Source organism: Neodiprion pinetum, chromosome 2, assembly GCF_021155775.2.
Source record: "Neodiprion pinetum isolate iyNeoPine1 chromosome 2, iyNeoPine1.2, whole genome shotgun sequence".
Taxonomy (NCBI): Eukaryota; Metazoa; Arthropoda; class Insecta; order Hymenoptera; family Diprionidae; genus Neodiprion; species Neodiprion pinetum.
The window spans coordinates 10,869,550-10,889,064 of NC_060233.1; the positions used below are offsets into that span (position 1 = coordinate 10,869,550).

Genomic DNA, 19,515 nt, shown 5'->3' on the forward strand with positions numbered 1-19,515 from the left:
GCCAAAAAAAAAGCAAGGCTAACCCCTTTGCATTTTTGGCGGAAATTTTCGCGATTTTGAAAAGTGCTGGAATGAATTCTTTCATGCACTATTCCGACGTAATTTTGCGAGAGAAATCGATTGGGCGCAGTCCCAATACGCTGCGATCAACTTATCAAAAGTTAGAGCCGAAAAACGAGAACCTGCGTTTTCGACATTTTTCAGCAGGTGCTTTTTCCTTCGTAATTTCTCTCCTGTCCATCCCACGCCTTTTTCGCTGCATTTCCTGAGTTCCTGGGGGTCCAATTAGTCAGGAAAGGGTCATTTAAATCGAATCTGGGACCAAAAATTTTTCAGCCAAAAAAAAAGCAAGGCTAACCCCTTTGCATTTTTGGCGAAAATTTTCGCGATTTTGAAAAGTGCTGGAATGAATTCTTTCATGCACCATTCCGACGTAATTTTGCGAGAGAAATCGATTGGGCGCAGTCCCAATACGCTGCGATCAACTTATCAAAAGTTAGAGCCGAAAAACGAGAACCTGCGTTTTCGACATTTTTCAGCAGGTGCTTTTTCCTTCGTAATTTCTCTCCTGTTGATCCCACGCCTTTTTCGCTGCGTTTTCTGAGTTCCTGGGGGTCCAATTAGTCAGGAAAGGGTCATTTAAATCGAATCTGGGACCAAAAATTTTTCAGCCAAAAAAAAAGCAAGGCTAACCCCTTTGCATTTTTGGCGGAAATTTTCGCGATTTTGAAAAGTGCTGGAATGAATTCTTTCATGCACCATTCCGACGTAATTTTGCGAGAGAAATCGATTGGGCGCAGTCCCAATACGCTGCGATCAACTTATCAAAAGTTAGAGCCGAACAACGAGAACCTGCGTTTTCGACATTTTTCAGCAGGTGCTTTTTCCTTCGTAATTTCTCTCCTGTCCATCCCACGCCTTTTTCGCTGCGTTTTCTGAGTTCCTGGGGGTCCAATTAGTCAGGAAAGGGTCATTTAAATCGAATCTGGGACCAAAAATTTTTCAGCCAAAAAAAAAGCAAGGCTAACCCCTTTGCATTTTTGGCGGAAATTTTCGCGATTTTGAAAAGTGCTGGAATGAATTCTTTCATGCACCATTCCGACGTAATTTTGCGAGAGAAATCGATTGGGCGCAGTCCCAATACGCTGCGATCAACTTATCAAAAGTTAGAGCCGAAAAACGAGAACCTGCGTTTTCGACATTTTTCAGCAGGTGCTTTTTCCTTCGTAATTTCTCTCCTGTCCATCCCACGCCTCTTTCGCTGCATTTTCTGAGTTCCTGGGGGTCCAATTAGTCAGGAAAGGGTCATTTAAATCGAATCTGGGACCAAAAATTTTTCAGCCAAAAAAAAAGCAAGGCTAACCCCTTTGCATTTTGGGCGAAAATTTTCGCGATTTTGAAAAGAGCTGGAATGTATTCTTCTATACACCATTCCGACGTAATTTTGCGAGAGAAATCGATTGGGCGCAGTCCCAATACGCTGCGATCAACGCATCAAAAGTTAGAGCCGAAAAACGAGAACCTGTGTTTTCGACATTTTTCAGCAGGTGCTTTTTCCTTCGTAATTTCTCTCCTGTCCATCCCACGCCTTTTTCGCTGCGTTTTCTGAGTTCCTGGGGGTCCAATTAGTCAGAAAAGGGTCATTTAAATCGAATCTGGGACCAAAAATTTTTCAGCCAAAAAAAAAGCAAGGCTAACCCCTTTGCATTTTTGGCGAAAATTTTCGCGATTTTGAAAAGTGCTGGAATGAATTCTTTCATGCACCATTCCGACGTAATTTTGCGAGAGAAATCGATTGGGCGCAGTCCCAATACGCTGCGATCAACTTATCAAAAGTTAGAGCCGAAAAACGAGAACCTGCGTTTTCGACATTTTTCAGCAGGTGCTTTTTCCTTCGTAATTTCTCTCCTGTCCATCCCACGCCTTTTTCGCTGCATTTTCTGAGTTCCTGGGGGTCCAATTAGTCAGGAAAGGGTCATTTAAATCGAATCTGGGACCAAAAATTTTTCAGCCAAAAAAAAAGCAAGGCTAACCCCTTTGCATTTTTGGCGAAAATTTTCGCGATTTTGAAAAGTGCTGGAATGAATTCTTTCATGCACCATTCCGACGTAATTTTGCGAGAGAAATCGATTGGGCGCAGTCCCAATACGCTGCGATCAACTTATCAAAAGTTAGAGCCGAAAAACGAGAACCTGCGTTTTCGACATTTTTCAGCAGGTGCTTTTTCCTTCGTAATTTCTCTCCTGTCCATCCCACGCCTTTTTCGCTGCATTTTCTGAGTTCCTGGGGGTCCAATTAGTCAGGAAAGGGTCATTTAAATCGAATCTGGGACCAAAAATTTTTCAGCCAAAAAAAAAGCAAGGCTAACCCCTTTGCATTTTTGGCGAAAATTTTCGCGATTTTGAAAAGTGCTGGAATGAATTCTTTCATGCACCATTCCGACGTAATTTTGCGAGAGAAATCGATTGGGCGCAGTCCCAATACGCTGCGATCAACTTATCAAAAGTTAGAGCCGAAAAACGAGAACCTGCGTTTTCGACATTTTTCAGCAGGTGCTTTTTCCTTCGTAATTTCTCTCCTGTCCATCCCACGCCTTTTTCGCTGCGTTTTCTGAGTTCCTGGGGGTCCAATTAGTCAGAAAAGGGTCATTTAAATCGAATCTGGGACCAAAAATTTTTCAGCTAGAAAAAAAGCAAGGCTAACCCCTTTGCATTTTGGGCGAAAATTTTCGCGATTTTGAAAAGAGCTGGAATGAATTCTTCCATACACCATTCCGACGTAATTTTGCGAGAGAAATCGATTGGGCGCAGTCCCAATACGCTGCGATCAACGCATCAAAAGTTAGAGCCGAAAAACGAGAACCTGCGTTTTCGACATTTTTCAGCAGGTGCTTTTTCCTTCGTAATTTCACTCCTGTTGATCCCACGCCTTTTTCGCTGCGTTTTCTGAGTTCCTGGGGGAGCAATTAGTCAGGAAAGGCTCATTCAAATCGAATCTGAGACCAAAAATTTTTCAGCCAAAAAAAAAGCAAGGCTAACCCCTTTGCATTTTTGGCGAAAATTTTCGCGATTTTGAAAAGTGCTGGAATGAATTCTTTCATGCACCATTCCGACGTAATTTTGCGAGAGAAATCGATTGGGCGCAGTCCCAATACGCTGCGATCAACTTATCAAAAGTTAGAGCCGAAAAACGAGAACCTGCGTTTTCGACATTTTTCAGCAGGTGCTTTTTCCTTCGTAATTTCTCTCCTGTCCATCCCACGCCTTTTTCGCTGCGTTTTCTGAGTTCCTGGGGGTCCAATTAGTCAGAAAAGGGTCACTTTAATCGAATCTGAGACCAAAAATTTTTCAGCCAGAAAAAAAGCAAGGCTAACCCCTTTGCATTTTTGGCGAAAATTTTCGCGATTTTGAAAAGTGCTGGAATGAATTCTTTCATGCACCATTCCGACGTAATTTTGCGAGAGAAATCGATTGGGCGCAGTCCCAATACGCTGCGATCAACTTATCAAAAGTTAGAGCCGAAAAACGAGAACCTGCGTTTTCGACATTTTTCAGCAGGTGCTTTATCCTTCGTAATTTCTCTCCTGTCCATCCCACGCCTTTTTCGCTGCATTTTCTGAGTTCCTGGGGGTCCAATTAGTCAGGAAAGGGTCATTTAAATCGAATCTGGGACCAAAAATTTTTCAGCCAAAAAAAAAGCAAGGCTAACCCCTTTGCATTTTTGGCGAAAATTTTCGCGATTTTGAAAAGTGCTGGAATGAATTCTTTCATGCACCATTCCGACGTAATTTTGCGAGAGAAATCGATTGGGCGCAGTCCCAATACGCTGCGATCAACTTATCAAAAGTTAGAGCCGAAAAACGAGAACCTGCGTTTTCGACATTTTTCAGCAGGTGCTTTTTCCTTCGTAATTTCTCTCCTGTCCATCCCACGCCTTTTTCGCTGCATTTTCTGAGTTCCTGGGGGTCCAATTAGTCAGGAAAGGGTCATTTAAATCGAATCTGGGACCAAAAATTTTTCAGCCAAAAAAAAAGCAAGGCTAACCCCTTTGCATTTTTGGCGAAAATTTTCGCGATTTTGAAAAGTGCTGGAATGAATTCTTTCACGCACCATTCCGACGTAATTTTGCGAGAGACATCGATTGGGCGCAGTCCCAATACGCTGCGATCAACTTATCAAAAGTTAGAGCCGAAAAACGAGAACCTGCGTTTTCGACATTTTTCAGCAGGTGCTTTTTCCTTCGTAATTTCTCTCCTGTCCATCCCACGCCTTTTTCGCTGCATTTTCTGAGTTCCTGGGGGTCCAATTAGTCAGGAAAGGGTCATTTAAATCGAATCTGGGACCAAAAATTTTTCAGCCAAAAAAAAAGCAAGGCTAACCCCTTTGCATTTTTGGCGAAAATTTTCGCGATTTTGAAAAGAGCTGGAATGAATTCTTCCATACACCATTCCGACGTAATTTTGCGAGAGACATCGATTGGGCGCAGTCCCAATACGCTGCGATCAACTTATCAAAAGTTAGAGCCGAAAAACGAGAACCTGCGTTTTCGACATTTTTCAGCAGGTGCTTTTTCCTTCGTAATTTCTCTCCTGTCCATCCCACGCCTTTTTCGCTGCGTTTTCTGAGTTCCTGGGGGAGCAATTAGTCAGGAAAGGCTCATTCAAATCGAATCTGAGACCAAAAATTTTTCAGCCAAAAAAAAAGCAAGGCTAACCCCTTTGCATTTTTGGCGAAAATTTTCGCGATTTTGAAAAGTGCTGGAATGAATTCTTTCATGCACCATTCCGACGTAATTTTGCGAGAGAAATCGATTGGGCGCAGTCCCAATACGCTGCGATCAACTTATCAAAAGTTAGAGCCGAAAAACGAGAACCTGCGTTTTCGACATTTTTCAGCAGGTGCTTTTTCCTTCGTAATTTCTCTCCTGTCCATCCCACGCCTTTTTCGCTGCATTTTCTGAGTTCCTGGGGGTCCAATTAGTCAGGAAAGGGTCATTTAAATCGAATCTGGGACCAAAAATTTTTCAGCCAAAAAAAAAGCAAGGCTAACCCCTTTGCATTTTTGGCGAAAATTTTCGCGATTTTGAAAAGTGCTGGAATGAATTCTTTCACGCACCATTCCGACGTAATTTTGCGAGAGACATCGATTGGGCGCAGTCCCAATACGCTGCGATCAACTTATCAAAAGTTAGAGCCGAAAAACGAGAACCTGCGTTTTCGACATTTTTCAGCAGGTGCTTTTTCCTTCGTAATTTCTCTCCTGTCCATCCCACGCCTTTTTCGCTGCATTTTCTGAGTTCCTGGGGGTCCAATTAGTCAGGAAAGGGTCATTTAAATCGAATCTGGGACCAAAAATTTTTCAGCCAAAAAAAAAGCAAGGCTAACCCCTTTGCATTTTTGGCGAAAATTTTCGCGATTTTGAAAAGAGCTGGAATGAATTCTTCCATACACCATTCCGACGTAATTTTGCGAGAGACATCGATTGGGCGCAGTCCCAATACGCTGCGATCAACTTATCAAAAGTTAGAGCCGAAAAACGAGAACCTGCGTTTTCGACATTTTTCAGCAGGTGCTTTTTCCTTCGTAATTTCTCTCCTGTCCATCCCACGCCTTTTTCGCTGCGTTTTCTGAGTTCCTGGGGGTCCAATTAGTCAGAAAAGGGTCATTTAAATCGAATCTGGGACCAAAAATTTTTCAGCTAGAAAAAAAGCAAGGCTAACCCCTTTGCATTTTGGGCGAAAATTTTCGCGATTTTGAAAAGAGCTGGAATGAATTCTTCCATACACCATTCCGACGTAATTTTGCGAGAGAAATCGATTGGGCGCAGTCCCAATACGCTGCGATCAACGCATCAAAAGTTAGAGCCGAAAAACGAGAACCTGCGTTTTCGACATTTTTCAGCAGGTGCTTTTTCCTTCGTAATTTCACTCCTGTTGATCCCACGCCTTTTTCGCTGCGTTTTCTGAGTTCCTGGGGGAGCAATTAGTCAGGAAAGGCTCATTCAAATCGAATCTGAGACCAAAAATTTTTCAGCCAAAAAAAAAGCAAGGCTAACCCCTTTGCATTTTTGGCGAAAATTTTCGCGATTTTGAAAAGTGCTGGAATGAATTCTTTCATGCACCATTCCGACGTAATTTTGCGAGAGAAATCGATTGGGCGCAGTCCCAATACGCTGCGATCAACTTATCAAAAGTTAGAGCCGAAAAACGAGAACCTGCGTTTTCGACATTTTTCAGCAGGTGCTTTTTCCTTCGTAATTTCTCTCCTGTCCATCCCACGCCTTTTTCGCTGCGTTTTCTGAGTTCCTGGGGGTCCAATTAGTCTGAAAAGGGTCATTTAAATCGAATCTGAGACCAAAAATTTTTCAGCCAGAAAAAAAGCAAGGCTAACCCCTTTGCATTTTTGGCGAAAATTTTCGCGATTTTGAAAAGTGCTGGAATGAATTCTTTCATGCACCATTCCGACGTAATTTTGCGAGAGAAATCGATTGGGCGCAGTCCCAATACGCTGCGATCAACTTATCAAAAGTTAGAGCCGAAAAACGAGAACCTGCGTTTTCGACATTTTTCAGCAGGTGCTTTTTCCTTCGTAATTTCACTCCTGTTGATCCCACGCCTTTTTCGCTGCGTTTTCTGAGTTCCTGGGGGAGCAATTAGTCAGGAAAGGCTCATTCAAATCGAATCTGAGACCAAAAATTTTTCAGCCAAAAAAAAAGCAAGGCTAACCCCTTTGCATTTTTGGCGAAAATTTTCGCGATTTTGAAAAGTGCTGGAATGAATTCTTTCATGCACCATTCCGACGTAATTTTGCGAGAGAAATCGATTGGGCGCAGTCCCAATACGCTGCGATCAACTTATCAAAAGTTAGAGCCGAACAACGAGAACCTGCGTTTTCGACATTTTTCAGCAGGTGCTTTTTCCTTCGTAATTTCTCTCCTGTCCATCCCACGCCTTTTTCGCTGCGTTTTCTGAGTTCCTGGGGGTCCAATTAGTCAGGAAAGGGTCATTTAAATCGAATCTGGGACCAAAAATTTTTCAGCCAAAAAAAAAGCAAGGCTAACCCCTTTGCATTTTTGGCGGAAATTTTCGCGATTTTGAAAAGTGCTGGAATGAATTCTTTCATGCACCATTCCGACGTAATTTTGCGAGAGAAATCGATTGGGCGCAGTCCCAATACGCTGCGATCAACTTATCAAAAGTTAGAGCCGAAAAACGAGAACCTGCGTTTTCGACATTTTTCAGCAGGTGCTTTTTCCTTCGTAATTTCTCTCCTGTCCATCCCACGCCTCTTTCGCTGCATTTTCTGAGTTCCTGGGGGTCCAATTAGTCAGGAAAGGGTCATTTAAATCGAATCTGGGACCAAAAATTTTTCAGCCAAAAAAAAAGCAAGGCTAACCCCTTTGCATTTTGGGCGAAAATTTTCGCGATTTTGAAAAGAGCTGGAATGTATTCTTCTATACACCATTCCGACGTAATTTTGCGAGAGAAATCGATTGGGCGCAGTCCCAATACGCTGCGATCAACGCATCAAAAGTTAGAGCCGAAAAACGAGAACCTGTGTTTTCGACATTTTTCAGCAGGTGCTTTTTCCTTCGTAATTTCTCTCCTGTCCATCCCACGCCTTTTTCGCTGCGTTTTCTGAGTTCCTGGGGGTCCAATTAGTCAGAAAAGGGTCATTGAAATCGAATCTGGGACCAAAAATTTTTCAGCCAAAAAAAAAGCAAGGCTAACCCCTTTGCATTTTTGGCGAAAATTTTCGCGATTTTGAAAAGTGCTGGAATGAATTCTTTCATGCACCATTCCGACGTAATTTTGCGAGAGAAATCGATTGGGCGCAGTCCCAATACGCTGCGATCAACTTATCAAAAGTTAGAGCCGAAAAACGAGAACCTGCGTTTTCGACATTTTTCAGCAGGTGCTTTTTCCTTCGTAATTTCTCTCCTGTCCATCCCACGCCTTTTTTGCTGCATTTTCTGAGTTCCTGGGGGTCCAATTAGTCAGGAAAGGGTCATTTAAATCGAATCTGGGACCAAAAATTTTTCAGCCAAAAAAAAAGCAAGGCTAACCCCTTTGCATTTTTGGCGAAAATTTTCGCGATTTTGAAAAGTGCTGGAATGAATTCTTTCATGCACCATTCCGACGTAATTTTGCGAGAGAAATCGATTGGGCGCAGTCCCAATACGCTGCGATCAACTTATCAAAAGTTAGAGCCGAAAAACGAGAACCTGCGTTTTCGACATTTTTCAGCAGGTGCTTTTTCCTTCGTAATTTCTCTCCTGTCCATCCCACGCCTTTTTCGCTGCGTTTTCTGAGTTCCTGGGGGTCCAATTAGTCAGAAAAGGGTCATTTAAATCGAATCTGGGACCAAAAATTTTTCAGCTAGAAAAAAAGCAAGGCTAACCCCTTTGCATTTTGGGCGAAAATTTTCGCGATTTTGAAAAGAGCTGGAATGAATTCTTCCATACACCATTCCGACGTAATTTTGCGAGAGAAATCGATTGGGCGCAGTCCCAATACGCTGCGATCAACGCATCAAAAGTTAGAGCCGAAAAACGAGAACCTGCGTTTTCGACATTTTTCAGCAGGTGCTTTTTCCTTCGTAATTTCACTCCTGTTGATCCCACGCCTTTTTCGCTGCGTTTTCTGAGTTCCTGGGGGAGCAATTAGTCAGGAAAGGCTCATTCAAATCGAATCTGAGACCAAAAATTTTTCAGCCAAAAAAAAAGCAAGGCTAACCCCTTTGCATTTTTGGCGAAAATTTTCGCGATTTTGAAAAGTGCTGGAATGAATTCTTTCATGCACCATTCCGACGTAATTTTGCGAGAGAAATCGATTGGGCGCAGTCCCAATACGCTGCGATCAACTTATCAAAAGTTAGAGCCGAAAAACGAGAACCTGCGTTTTCGACATTTTTCAGCAGGTGCTTTTTCCTTCGTAATTTCTCTCCTGTCCATCCCACGCCTTTTTCGCTGCGTTTTCAGAGTTCCTGGGGGTCCAATTAGTCAGAAAAGGGTCACTTTAATCGAATCTGAGACCAAAAATTTTTCAGCCAGAAAAAAAGCAAGGCTAACCCCTTTGCATTTTTGGCGAAAATTTTCGCGATTTTGAAAAGTGCTGGAATGAATTCTTTCATGCACCATTCCGACGTAATTTTGCGAGAGAAATCGATTGGGCGCAGTCCCAATACGCTGCGATCAACTTATCAAAAGTTAGAGCCGAAAAACGAGAACCTGCGTTTTCGACATTTTTCAGCAGGTGCTTTATCCTTCGTCATTTCTCTCCTGTCCATCCCACGCCTTTTTCGCTGCATTTTCTGAGTTCCTGGGGGTCCAATTAGTCAGGAAAGGGTCATTTAAATCGAATCTGGGACCAAAAATTTTTCAGCCAAAAAAAAAGCAAGGCTAACCCCTTTGCATTTTGGGCGAAAATTTTTGCGATTTTGAAAAGAGCTGGAATGTATTCTTCTATACACCATTCCGACGTAATTTTGCGAGAGAAATCGATTGGGCGCAGTCCCAATACGCTGCGATCAACGCATCAAAAGTTAGAGCCGAAAAACGAGAACCTGCGTTTTCGACATTTTTCAGCAGGTGCTTTTTCCTTCGTAATTTCTCTCCTGTCCATCCCACGCCTTTTTCGCTGCATTTCCTGAGTTCCTGGGGGTCCAATTAGTCAGGAAAGGGTCATTTAAATCGAATCTGGGACCAAAAATTTTTCAGCCAAAAAAAAAGCAAGGCTAACCCCTTTGCATTTTTGGCGGAAATTTTCGCGATTTTGAAAAGTGCTGGAATGAATTCTTTCATGCACCATTCCGACGTAATTTTGCGAGAGAAATCGATTGGGCGTAGTCCCAATACGCTGCGATCAACTTATCAAAAGTTAGAGCCGAAAAACGAGAACCTGCGTTTTCGACATTTTTCAGCAGGTGCTTTATCCTTCGTAATTTCTCTCCTGTCCATCCCACGCCTTTTTCGCTGCATTTTCTGAGTTCCTGGGGGTCCAATTAGTCAGGAAAGGGTCATTTAAATCGAATCTGGGACCAAAAATTTTTCAGCCAAAAAAAAAGCAAGGCTAACCCCTTTGCATTTTGGGCGAAAATTTTCGCGATTTTGAAAAGAGCTGGAATGTATTCTTCTATACACCATTCCGACGTAATTTTGCGAGAGAAATCGATTGGGCGCAGTCCCAATACGCTGCGATCAACGCATCAAAAGTTAGAGCCGAAAAACGAGAACCTGTGTTTTCGACATTTTTCAGCAGGTGCTTTTTCCTTCGTAATTTCTCTCCTGTCCATCCCACGCCTTTTTCGCTGCGTTTTCTGAGTTCCTGGGGGTCCAATTAGTCAGAAAAGGGTCATTTAAATCGAATCTGGGACCAAAAATTTTTCAGCCAAAAAAAAAGCAAGGCTAACCCCTTTGCATTTTTGGCGAAAATTTTCGCGATTTTGAAAAGTGCTGGAATGAATTCTTTCACGCACCATTCCGACGTAATTTTGCGAGAGAAATCGATTGGGCGCAGTCCCAATACGCTGCGATCAACTTATCAAAAGTTAGAGCCGAAAAACGAGAACCTGCGTTTTCGACATTTTTCAGCAGGTGCTTTTTCCTTCGTAATTTCTCTCCTGTCCATCCCACGCCTTTTTCGCTGCATTTTCTGAGTTCCTGGGGGTCCAATTAGTCAGGAAAGGGTCATTTAAATCGAATCTGGGACCAAAAATTTTTCAGCCAAAAAAAAAGCAAGGCTAACCCCTTTGCATTTTTGGCGAAAATTTTCGCGATTTTGAAAAGTGCTGGAATGAATTCTTTCACGCACCATTCCGACGTAATTTTGCGAGAGACATCGATTGGGCGCAGTCCCAATACGCTGCGATCAACTTATCAAAAGTTAGAGCCGAAAAACGAGAACCTGCGTTTTCGACATTTTTCAGCAGGTGCTTTTTCCTTCGTAATTTCTCTCCTGTCCATCCCACGCCTTTTTCGCTGCATTTTCTGAGTTCCTGGGGGTCCAATTAGTCAGGAAAGGGTCATTTAAATCGAATCTGGGACCAAAAATTTTTCAGCCAAAAAAAAAGCAAGGCTAACCCCTTTGCATTTTTGGCGAAAATTTTCGCGATTTTGAAAAGAGCTGGAATGAATTCTTCCATACACCATTCCGACGTAATTTTGCGAGAGACATCGATTGGGCGCAGTCCCAATACGCTGCGATCAACTTATCAAAAGTTAGAGCCGAAAAACGAGAACCTGCGTTTTCGACATTTTTCAGCAGGTGCTTTTTCCTTCGTAATTTCTCTCCTGTCCATCCCACGCCTTTTTCGCTGCGTTTTCTGAGTTCCTGGGGGTCCAATTAGTCAGAAAAGGGTCATTTAAATCGAATCTGGGACCAAAAATTTTTCAGCTAGAAAAAAAGCAAGGCTAACCCCTTTGCATTTTGGGCGAAAATTTTCGCGATTTTGAAAAGAGCTGGAATGAATTCTTCCATACACCATTCCGACGTAATTTTGCGAGAGAAATCGATTGGGCGCAGTCCCAATACGCTGCGATCAACGCATCAAAAGTTAGAGCCGAAAAACGAGAACCTGCGTTTTCGACATTTTTCAGCAGGTGCTTTTTCCTTCGTAATTTCACTCCTGTTGATCCCACGCCTTTTTCGCTGCGTTTTCTGAGTTCCTGGGGGAGCAATTAGTCAGGAAAGGCTCATTCAAATCGAATCTGAGACCAAAAATTTTTCAGCCAAAAAAAAAGCAAGGCTAACCCCTTTGCATTTTTGGCGAAAATTTTCGCGATTTTGAAAAGTGCTGGAATGAATTCTTTCATGCACCATTCCGACGTAATTTTGCGAGAGAAATCGATTGGGCGCAGTCCCAATACGCTGCGATCAACTTATCAAAAGTTAGAGCCGAAAAACGAGAACCTGCGTTTTCGACATTTTTCAGCAGGTGCTTTTTCCTTCGTAATTTCTCTCCTGTCCATCCCACGCCTTTTTCGCTGCGTTTTCTGAGTTCCTGGGGGTCCAATTAGTCAGAAAAGGGTCATTTAAATCGAATCTGAGACCAAAAATTTTTCAGCCAGAAAAAAAGCAAGGCTAACCCCTTTGCATTTTTGGCGAAAATTTTCGCGATTTTGAAAAGTGCTGGAATGAATTCTTTCATGCACCATTCCGACGTAATTTTGCGAGAGAAATCGATTGGGCGCAGTCCCAATACGCTGCGATCAACTTATCAAAAGTTAGAGCCGAAAAACGAGAACCTGCGTTTTCGACATTTTTCAGCAGGTGCTTTTTCCTTCGTAATTTCACTCCTGTTGATCCCACGCCTTTTTCGCTGCGTTTTCTGAGTTCCTGGGGGAGCAATTAGTCAGGAAAGGCTCATTCAAATCGAATCTGAGACCAAAAATTTTTCAGCCAAAAAAAAAGCAAGGCTAACCCCTTTGCATTTTTGGCGAAAATTTTCGCGATTTTGAAAAGTGCTGGAATGAATTCTTTCATGCACCATTCCGACGTAATTTTGCGAGAGAAATCGATTGGGCGCAGTCCCAATACGCTGCGATCAACTTATCAAAAGTTAGAGCCGAAAAACGAGAACCTGCGTTTTCGACATTTTTCAGCAGGTGCTTTTTCCTTCGTAATTTCTCTCCTGTCCATCCCACGCCTTTTTCGCTGCGTTTTCTGAGTTCCTGGGGGTCCAATTAGTCAGAAAAGGGTCATTTAAATCGAATCTGAGACCAAAAATTTTTCAGCCAGAAAAAAAGCAAGGCTAACCCCTTTGCATTTTTGGCGAAAATTTTCGCGATTTTGAAAAGTGCTGGAATGAATTCTTTCATGCACCATTCCGACGTAATTTTGCGAGAGAAATCGATTGGGCGCAGTCCCAATACGCTGCGATCAACTTATCAAAAGTTAGAGCCGAAAAACGAGAACCTGCGTTTTCGACATTTTTCAGCAGGTGCTTTTTCCTTCGTAATTTCTCTCCTGTTGATCCCACGCCTTTTTCGCTGCGTTTTCTGAGTTCCTGGGGGTCCAATTAGTCAGGAAAGGGTCATTTAAATCGAATCTGGGACCAAAAATTTTTCAGCCAAAAAAAAAGCAAGGCTAACCCCTTCGCATTTTTGGCGGAAATTTTCGCGATTTTGAAAAGTGCTGGAATGAATTCTTTCATGCACCATTCCGACGTAATTTTGCGAGAGAAATCGATTGGGTGCAGTCCCAATACGCTGCGATCAACTTATCAAAAGTTAGAGCCGAACAACGAGAACCTGCGTTTTCGACATTTTTCAGCAGGTGCTTTTTCCTTCGTAATTTCTCTCTTGTCCATCCCACGCCTTTTTCGCTGCGTTTTCTGAGTTCCTGGGGGTCCAATTAGTCAGGAAAGGGTCATTTAAATCGAATCTGGGACCAAAAATTTTTCAGCCAAAAAAAAAGCAAGGCTAACCCCTTTGCATTTTTGGCGGAAATTTTCGCGATTTTGAAAAGTGCTGGAATGAATTCTTTCATGCACCATTCCGACGTAATTTTGCGAGAGAAATCGATTGGGCGCAGTCCCAATACGCTGCGATCAACTTATCAAAAGTTAGAGCCGAAAAACGAGAACCTGCGTTTTCGACATTTTTCAGCAGGTGCTTTTTCCTTCGTAATTTCTCTCCTGTCCATCCCACGCCTCTTTCGCTGCATTTTCTGAGTTCCTGGGGGTCCAATTAGTCAGGAAAGGGTCATTTAAATCGAATCTGGGACCAAAAATTTTTCAGCCAAAAAAAAAGCAAGGCTAACCCCTTTGCATTTTTGGCGAAAATTTTCGCAATTTTGAAAAGTGCTGGAATGAATTCTTTCATGCACCATTCCGACGTAATTTTGCGAGAGAAATCGATTGGGCGCAGTCCCAATACGCTGCGATCAACTTATCAAAAGTTAGAGCCGAAAAACGAGAACCTGCGTTTTCGACATTTTTCAGCAGGTGCTTTTTCCTTCGTAATTTCTCTCCTGTCCATCCCACGCCTCTTTCGCTGCATTTTCTGAGTTCCTGGGGGTCCAGTTAGTCAGGAAAGGGTCATTTAAATCGAATCTGGGACCAAAAATTTTTCAGCCAAAAAAAAAGCAAGGCTAACCCCTTTGCATTTTTGGCGAAAATTTTCGCAATTTTGAAAAGTGCTGGAATGAATTCTTTCATGCACCATTCCGACGTAATTTTGCGAGAGAAATCGATTGGGCGCAGTCCCAATACGCTGCGATCAACTTATCAAAAGTTAGAGCCGAAATACGAGAACCTGCGTTTTCGACATTTTTCAGCAGGTGCTTTTTCCTTCGTAATTTCTCTCCTGTCCATCCCACGCCTTTTTCGCTGCGTTTTCTGAGTTCCTGGGGGTCCAATTAGTCAGAAAAGGGTCATTTAAATCGAATCTGGGACCAAAAATTTTTCAGCTAGAAAAAAAGCAAGGCTAACCCCTTTGCATTTTGGGCGAAAATTTTCGCGATTTTGACAAGAGCTGGAATGAATTCTTCCATACACCATTCCGACGTAATTTTGCGAGAGAAATCGATTGGGCGCAGTCCCAATACGCTGCGATCAACGCATCAAAAGTTAGAGCCGAAAAACGAGAACCTGCGTTTTCGACATTTTTCAGCAGGTGCTTTTTCCTTCGTAATTTCTCTCCTGTCCATCCCACGCCTCTTCTGCTGCGTTTTCCGAGTTTTTGGGGGTCCAATTAGTCAGGAGAGGGTCATTTAAATCGAATCTGAGACCAAAAATTTTTCAGCCAAAAAATGAAGAAAAAGTAAGGCTAACCCCTTTGTATTTTTTTCGAAAATTTTCGCGATTCTGAAAAGTGCTGGAATAAATTCTTTTTGGCACTATTCCGATGTAATTTTGCCAGAGAAATTGGTTGGCCGCAGTCCCAATACGCTCGCATCATTGTATCCAAAGTTACAGCTGAAAATCGAAGAATTTCACTCGTCATTTCTCATTTGAAAGCTTTTCCAATCAAAATTGATTTTTAGCATTTCTTTCCACGAATTCTTCCCTGAGCGAATTAAGAAGAGGATCGGAACATTTCATAACCAATAGCAGAAGAAATGCAACGACATGTTGGCGATTTCTGGCTGTCTATTTATCAAAAAAAATCAACGGGTATAGCATTCTTCCAATTATCAATAATCGATTAACTTCAGTCACTGCGCTCATAATATTATAAAAACGAAGCTGTTGACTACCAAATATATTATCATCTCGCCATATCGGTTTTCTATCATTACCCTAAAGCTTAAAGCCATCTTTTTAGTAAATTTACTTTCATCGTAGTCATTTTCACTGCGAAATTGCATTGACGTTGCCTCTAAACAGTCTGTTACGGGCGATTTTGTCAAATGTTGAAGCTTTGACGCAAAGGAGATAAGGCCAATCAATAAAGTCTTTTCAATTCATTAGGTAAATTATTTTTTCTAGAACCAACTTTGCAGAAACCTTTTCAGATTACATTGACATGTAAACCCGAGAAACTTATGGCGAATGCATCTTGCAGAAAGAAGGCACGCCAAGTGCAGATGTCCCAGTCTGGAGCCAATAGAAGGGCTAGAAAATTATGGAACACCTCTTAAAAGGAGAATATCAGATCTCCGGACCACAGATTCTGCTGAAACTTCTATGGGTGTTTCTTTGGCTCAAGATATGGAGTTTCTTAAGTGTAGTTCCACAACACTTGCAATCTTGGTCAATGAGTTTGGTCGCAGTAGGACTCATTGAATAACGTTTTCATAGTAACATGTTGGGCACAATAATTCATTTCTTTAAATCTCAAAATCTAACTCTGTAGGTCCATACGTAGCGAATCCATTGTTACGTTGTAGGAGAAATTATAACATTTCTATCGTTATTAATGCCGCAAACGAGGAGAAAAAATTCACCCTTCTCGTACGTTTAAAATTGAGTTTCTCACCACCTCAAGCGGATAGTAGGAAGAAGGAGACGATGACGTTCGTGTATCTTGCACACTTTAATTTGTTCAAAATTTAAACCCATATTTGGGGTCGCAATAAATTGGAGACTGTAAAATAAGAAGACACGATAAGTTTGCTATAAGAATTAAATATGTATTTCACAAATAATATAAAGACATAATATATTTTCATAGGAATACAATATAAAGTACACGAAACTCAAAGTTATTACGCCTGCATGGTAAAAAATATGACATATTAATAATAATAATAATAATAATACTAGTAATAATAATAACAATGATAATAATAATAATAATATGTATAACTGAAGCTAATATATATGAATGTATACCTACATCCAATAGTCGTAAAAATCAAATATGATAATAAAAATAATAAAAATAGTGATAATAATAGGCAATAAAATATCTAAAAATTGTAAAATAAAATTAATACAAAACGATAAAAGTTGACTTAGACAAATAAGGAGAATATGGGACATTGTTCAGATAAACTGGGGCTTCCGAGTAACGACATTATGATCATAATAATAACAATTTAGTGCAATAATTAGAATGTAGAAGCACTTGTATCTCGAATCGAGTGGTTGTATGCCTTTAGATACATACTCGAGGTGCTTAATTCACAACATAGTTTTTTTGGGAATCTCAATTGCAACGATATAACAGTGTTAAAATGTTAAATACATGTCTATGCAGGTGTTTTGTTCATTTACCTAACGTACAACGTTTTTTTAAATCTCTATATATTTTCTGAGTTTCAATGAAATTATATGTCACTATCTGACGAATAGAATAAAAATCAGCAAGAGAGAGAGAGAGAGAGAGAGAGAGAGAGAGAGAGAGAGAGAGAGAGAGAGAGAGAGAGAGAGAGAGAGAGAGAGAGAGAGAGAGAATAACAAAGGATGAGAGGTGGAATGAGATGGAAATAATAAATTTGAAAATTCATTTAATATAAACAATTGGTTTTGAGTAATGTACATACGTATCATATTAATTTTCACCGCCTAAATGGCAAGAATCAAGATATATTGACAATTTATCTAATAACCGTCTTATATAATGGCGCCGAAGCAGATACGGTTCGACACTGTTGAGCTAATCATCTTATACTTAACGAGTTTCGTCAGTGTGTTCCAAAATTATTATCCATGTACAAATTTGTTAAAGGCGAATTAATGAATGTTACACAATATGTCCGAAACTCATTGTGGACATCAGAAATGGAATGATGCTGAGTTTAGGAGAGGAATAATTTAGTCGACTTAATTTATGTGAGACATCTACCCTAACTGATGTTTAAAGTAACAGTTACAGTTGCTGTTAATAGGTATATATATATACACACACACACATATATATATATATATATATACATATTAAGTAATCAAAGGTCACCGTTTGACACAGCGATTGGTGTTGCTGTGTTCGTGGTCAGTGGCATCGCTGGAGATCCAGCGGTGGAAGATGCCCATTTATTTTTGTGGGGATTTATTCCAAAACCCTCGTCGTAATTTCCTCTTGTTATAAAAAGTTGTTTAAAATGGGGTATACAATATAATTTTCCGTTGTTCAATGTGAACGTGTCCATTCTGTAAGGAGAAAAGACGATTTTATCGACAAGCGTAAGATAAACTTTGCGGGAGATAACCGTTCCCTAAAAACTTCTATGAATTTACTTAGAATCAGGTAAATTTTTGCCAAAATTAATTTCGGCATATTTATGAAAATAACTCGATATTTATTGAAAATTCATCTAACAAATCTTCAGTTTTCATTACAGTTTTACTGTAAAAACATTCCTTTACAGTTACGTATAAATTTTCGTGAACTAATCGCAGAATTATGTAAAAACTTTGATATTTGTTGAAAGTTTATCAATCGGAATTCTTATAGTTGGAGTTTTACGGAAAATATTTCTTTTCCAACGTCTGGTTTGAAAGTTAGATTTTTTACGCCTTTGGAGCGCGCGTAAAGTGCCCCATTTCCGAACAGTGCGGTAAAACAACGTTGGCACATGCGCGCAATTGAAACGCTATATTTTACATACTTATTTTTACGCACGCGCACTTGCGAACAATTCAATTTTGCGCACTGTATCATTGAGCGTAAGTCATCCGGCTCTAATTCCGCGTTCTGTAACACAATCCTTACTTTTCAAATCAAACTTTCCTTCACGGGTGTTGGGAAAAATAGCGTGCGTTACGTGTGTTAATCGGCGATATCTGACTCGTGCGATTGCAGCACTTGTAAGGTTAACTTCGCACTCGTATTCGCGTGAACGCAGCCCTAGCCTTTGCGGCTCACGCTGCAAACTTCACACTCATCGGAAATCACCCACTTTCCTCACTAATAACACAATATACTATTTTATTTTCGACAATATTCTAGTTTAGTTTTACTTTACCTAAGAATGCAATTGCATTGGAGACACCGAAAACACTGCTTGTGGAAGATTTTGTTGTTGGTCTCAACCTTTTCCAATGGGTAAACCTTCTTCTCGCAGCTTTCGCACACTTCCGCACATGTCGTTTGAATTTCCTGGCATAGAAAAAATTGAAATAAGATAAATTTAACTCTGGGTTCGATTAAAGCGAAAGTTGGAAAAAGACTCAATATACTGAAATTGCTTGTAGAAAGAGAGATTGAGAAAGCGATTTGTGACAGGTTTTTTTTTCCAAATATATTTCAAGATGGCTGATGAACTTGATGAATTGACACTCGTAAAAAAAAAAAAAAAAAATTACAGAACACTATAAATATTATTAAATATGCTCACCTATTTTGCTCAACGCGATATCAATTGGTAACAGCAAAATCGAGTTTAATTCGTATGGATATTTAAAGGAGGGAGTTTTGCTTTTGATAGTTTGGCTACGATAGTATATAATTAATATATATATATACATACATATATGTATATATATGTGTGTGTATATATATCTGGGTACGTACATTATTTACCAATGATTATTATTATTATTATTATTATTATTATTATTTGTTTCACCACTATTATAATTAAGATCATGTTATAATTATTATAATGTAATAATATTGAACGATACATATATGCTCGATAGTGAAGGAAAAATATTGCAATTAATAAAGAAAATTATACAATATTCAAAATAACATAAAATGCAATGTATTAAACCTCACTAATTGAAATATATCATATATATATATATACACATAATATGTATATTTTATACGCAACATATATATGCAATTTATGATAAGATATTTGTTGTTATGCGTTAAACTTCTTATCTTTTCTCTTTTCCTCGTACTAATCAACAACAAATTACAATCAAATAATTTAACATCTAATACGTATATTTATGAGAACCTATAAGTATTATACGTGTATTATAACAAATAAATATCTCGTTACATATTATGCCTAGAAAGTTGTTGCTGCAATCTCTTAATATCCCGATTAATACAGCAGGTTTACAGATAAGCTTATGGAAAAAATCCAACTTTGATTACCGAAGCAGCATGTATTTATATTGCATATAATATGTAGCGAATGACATCTTAATCAACAATAAATATTGTAGCAAGATTG

At 40.2% G+C, this 19,515-nt stretch overlaps 1 protein-coding gene across 17 annotated transcripts in view; it reads right to left on the minus strand.

Annotated features, from left to right (window-relative positions):
* Window positions 1-16,873: 16,873 nt before the first annotated feature.
* LOC124210972 (microtubule-associated protein futsch) overlaps window positions 16,874-19,515 on the minus strand; it is a 122,633-nt gene continuing 119,991 nt past the window's right edge. For all 17 annotated transcript variants that reach the window (XM_046609495.2, XM_046609487.2, XM_046609489.2 and 14 more), the window contains 2 exons: window positions 18,349-18,482; window positions 16,874-17,533 (listed from right to left, as the gene is read on the minus strand). In XM_046609495.2, coding sequence (XP_046465451.1) covers window positions 17,329-17,533; window positions 18,349-18,482 — 339 coding nt within the window. In that variant the 3' untranslated portion in view covers window positions 16,874-17,328. The remainder of the gene's footprint in view (window positions 17,534-18,348; window positions 18,483-19,515) is intronic.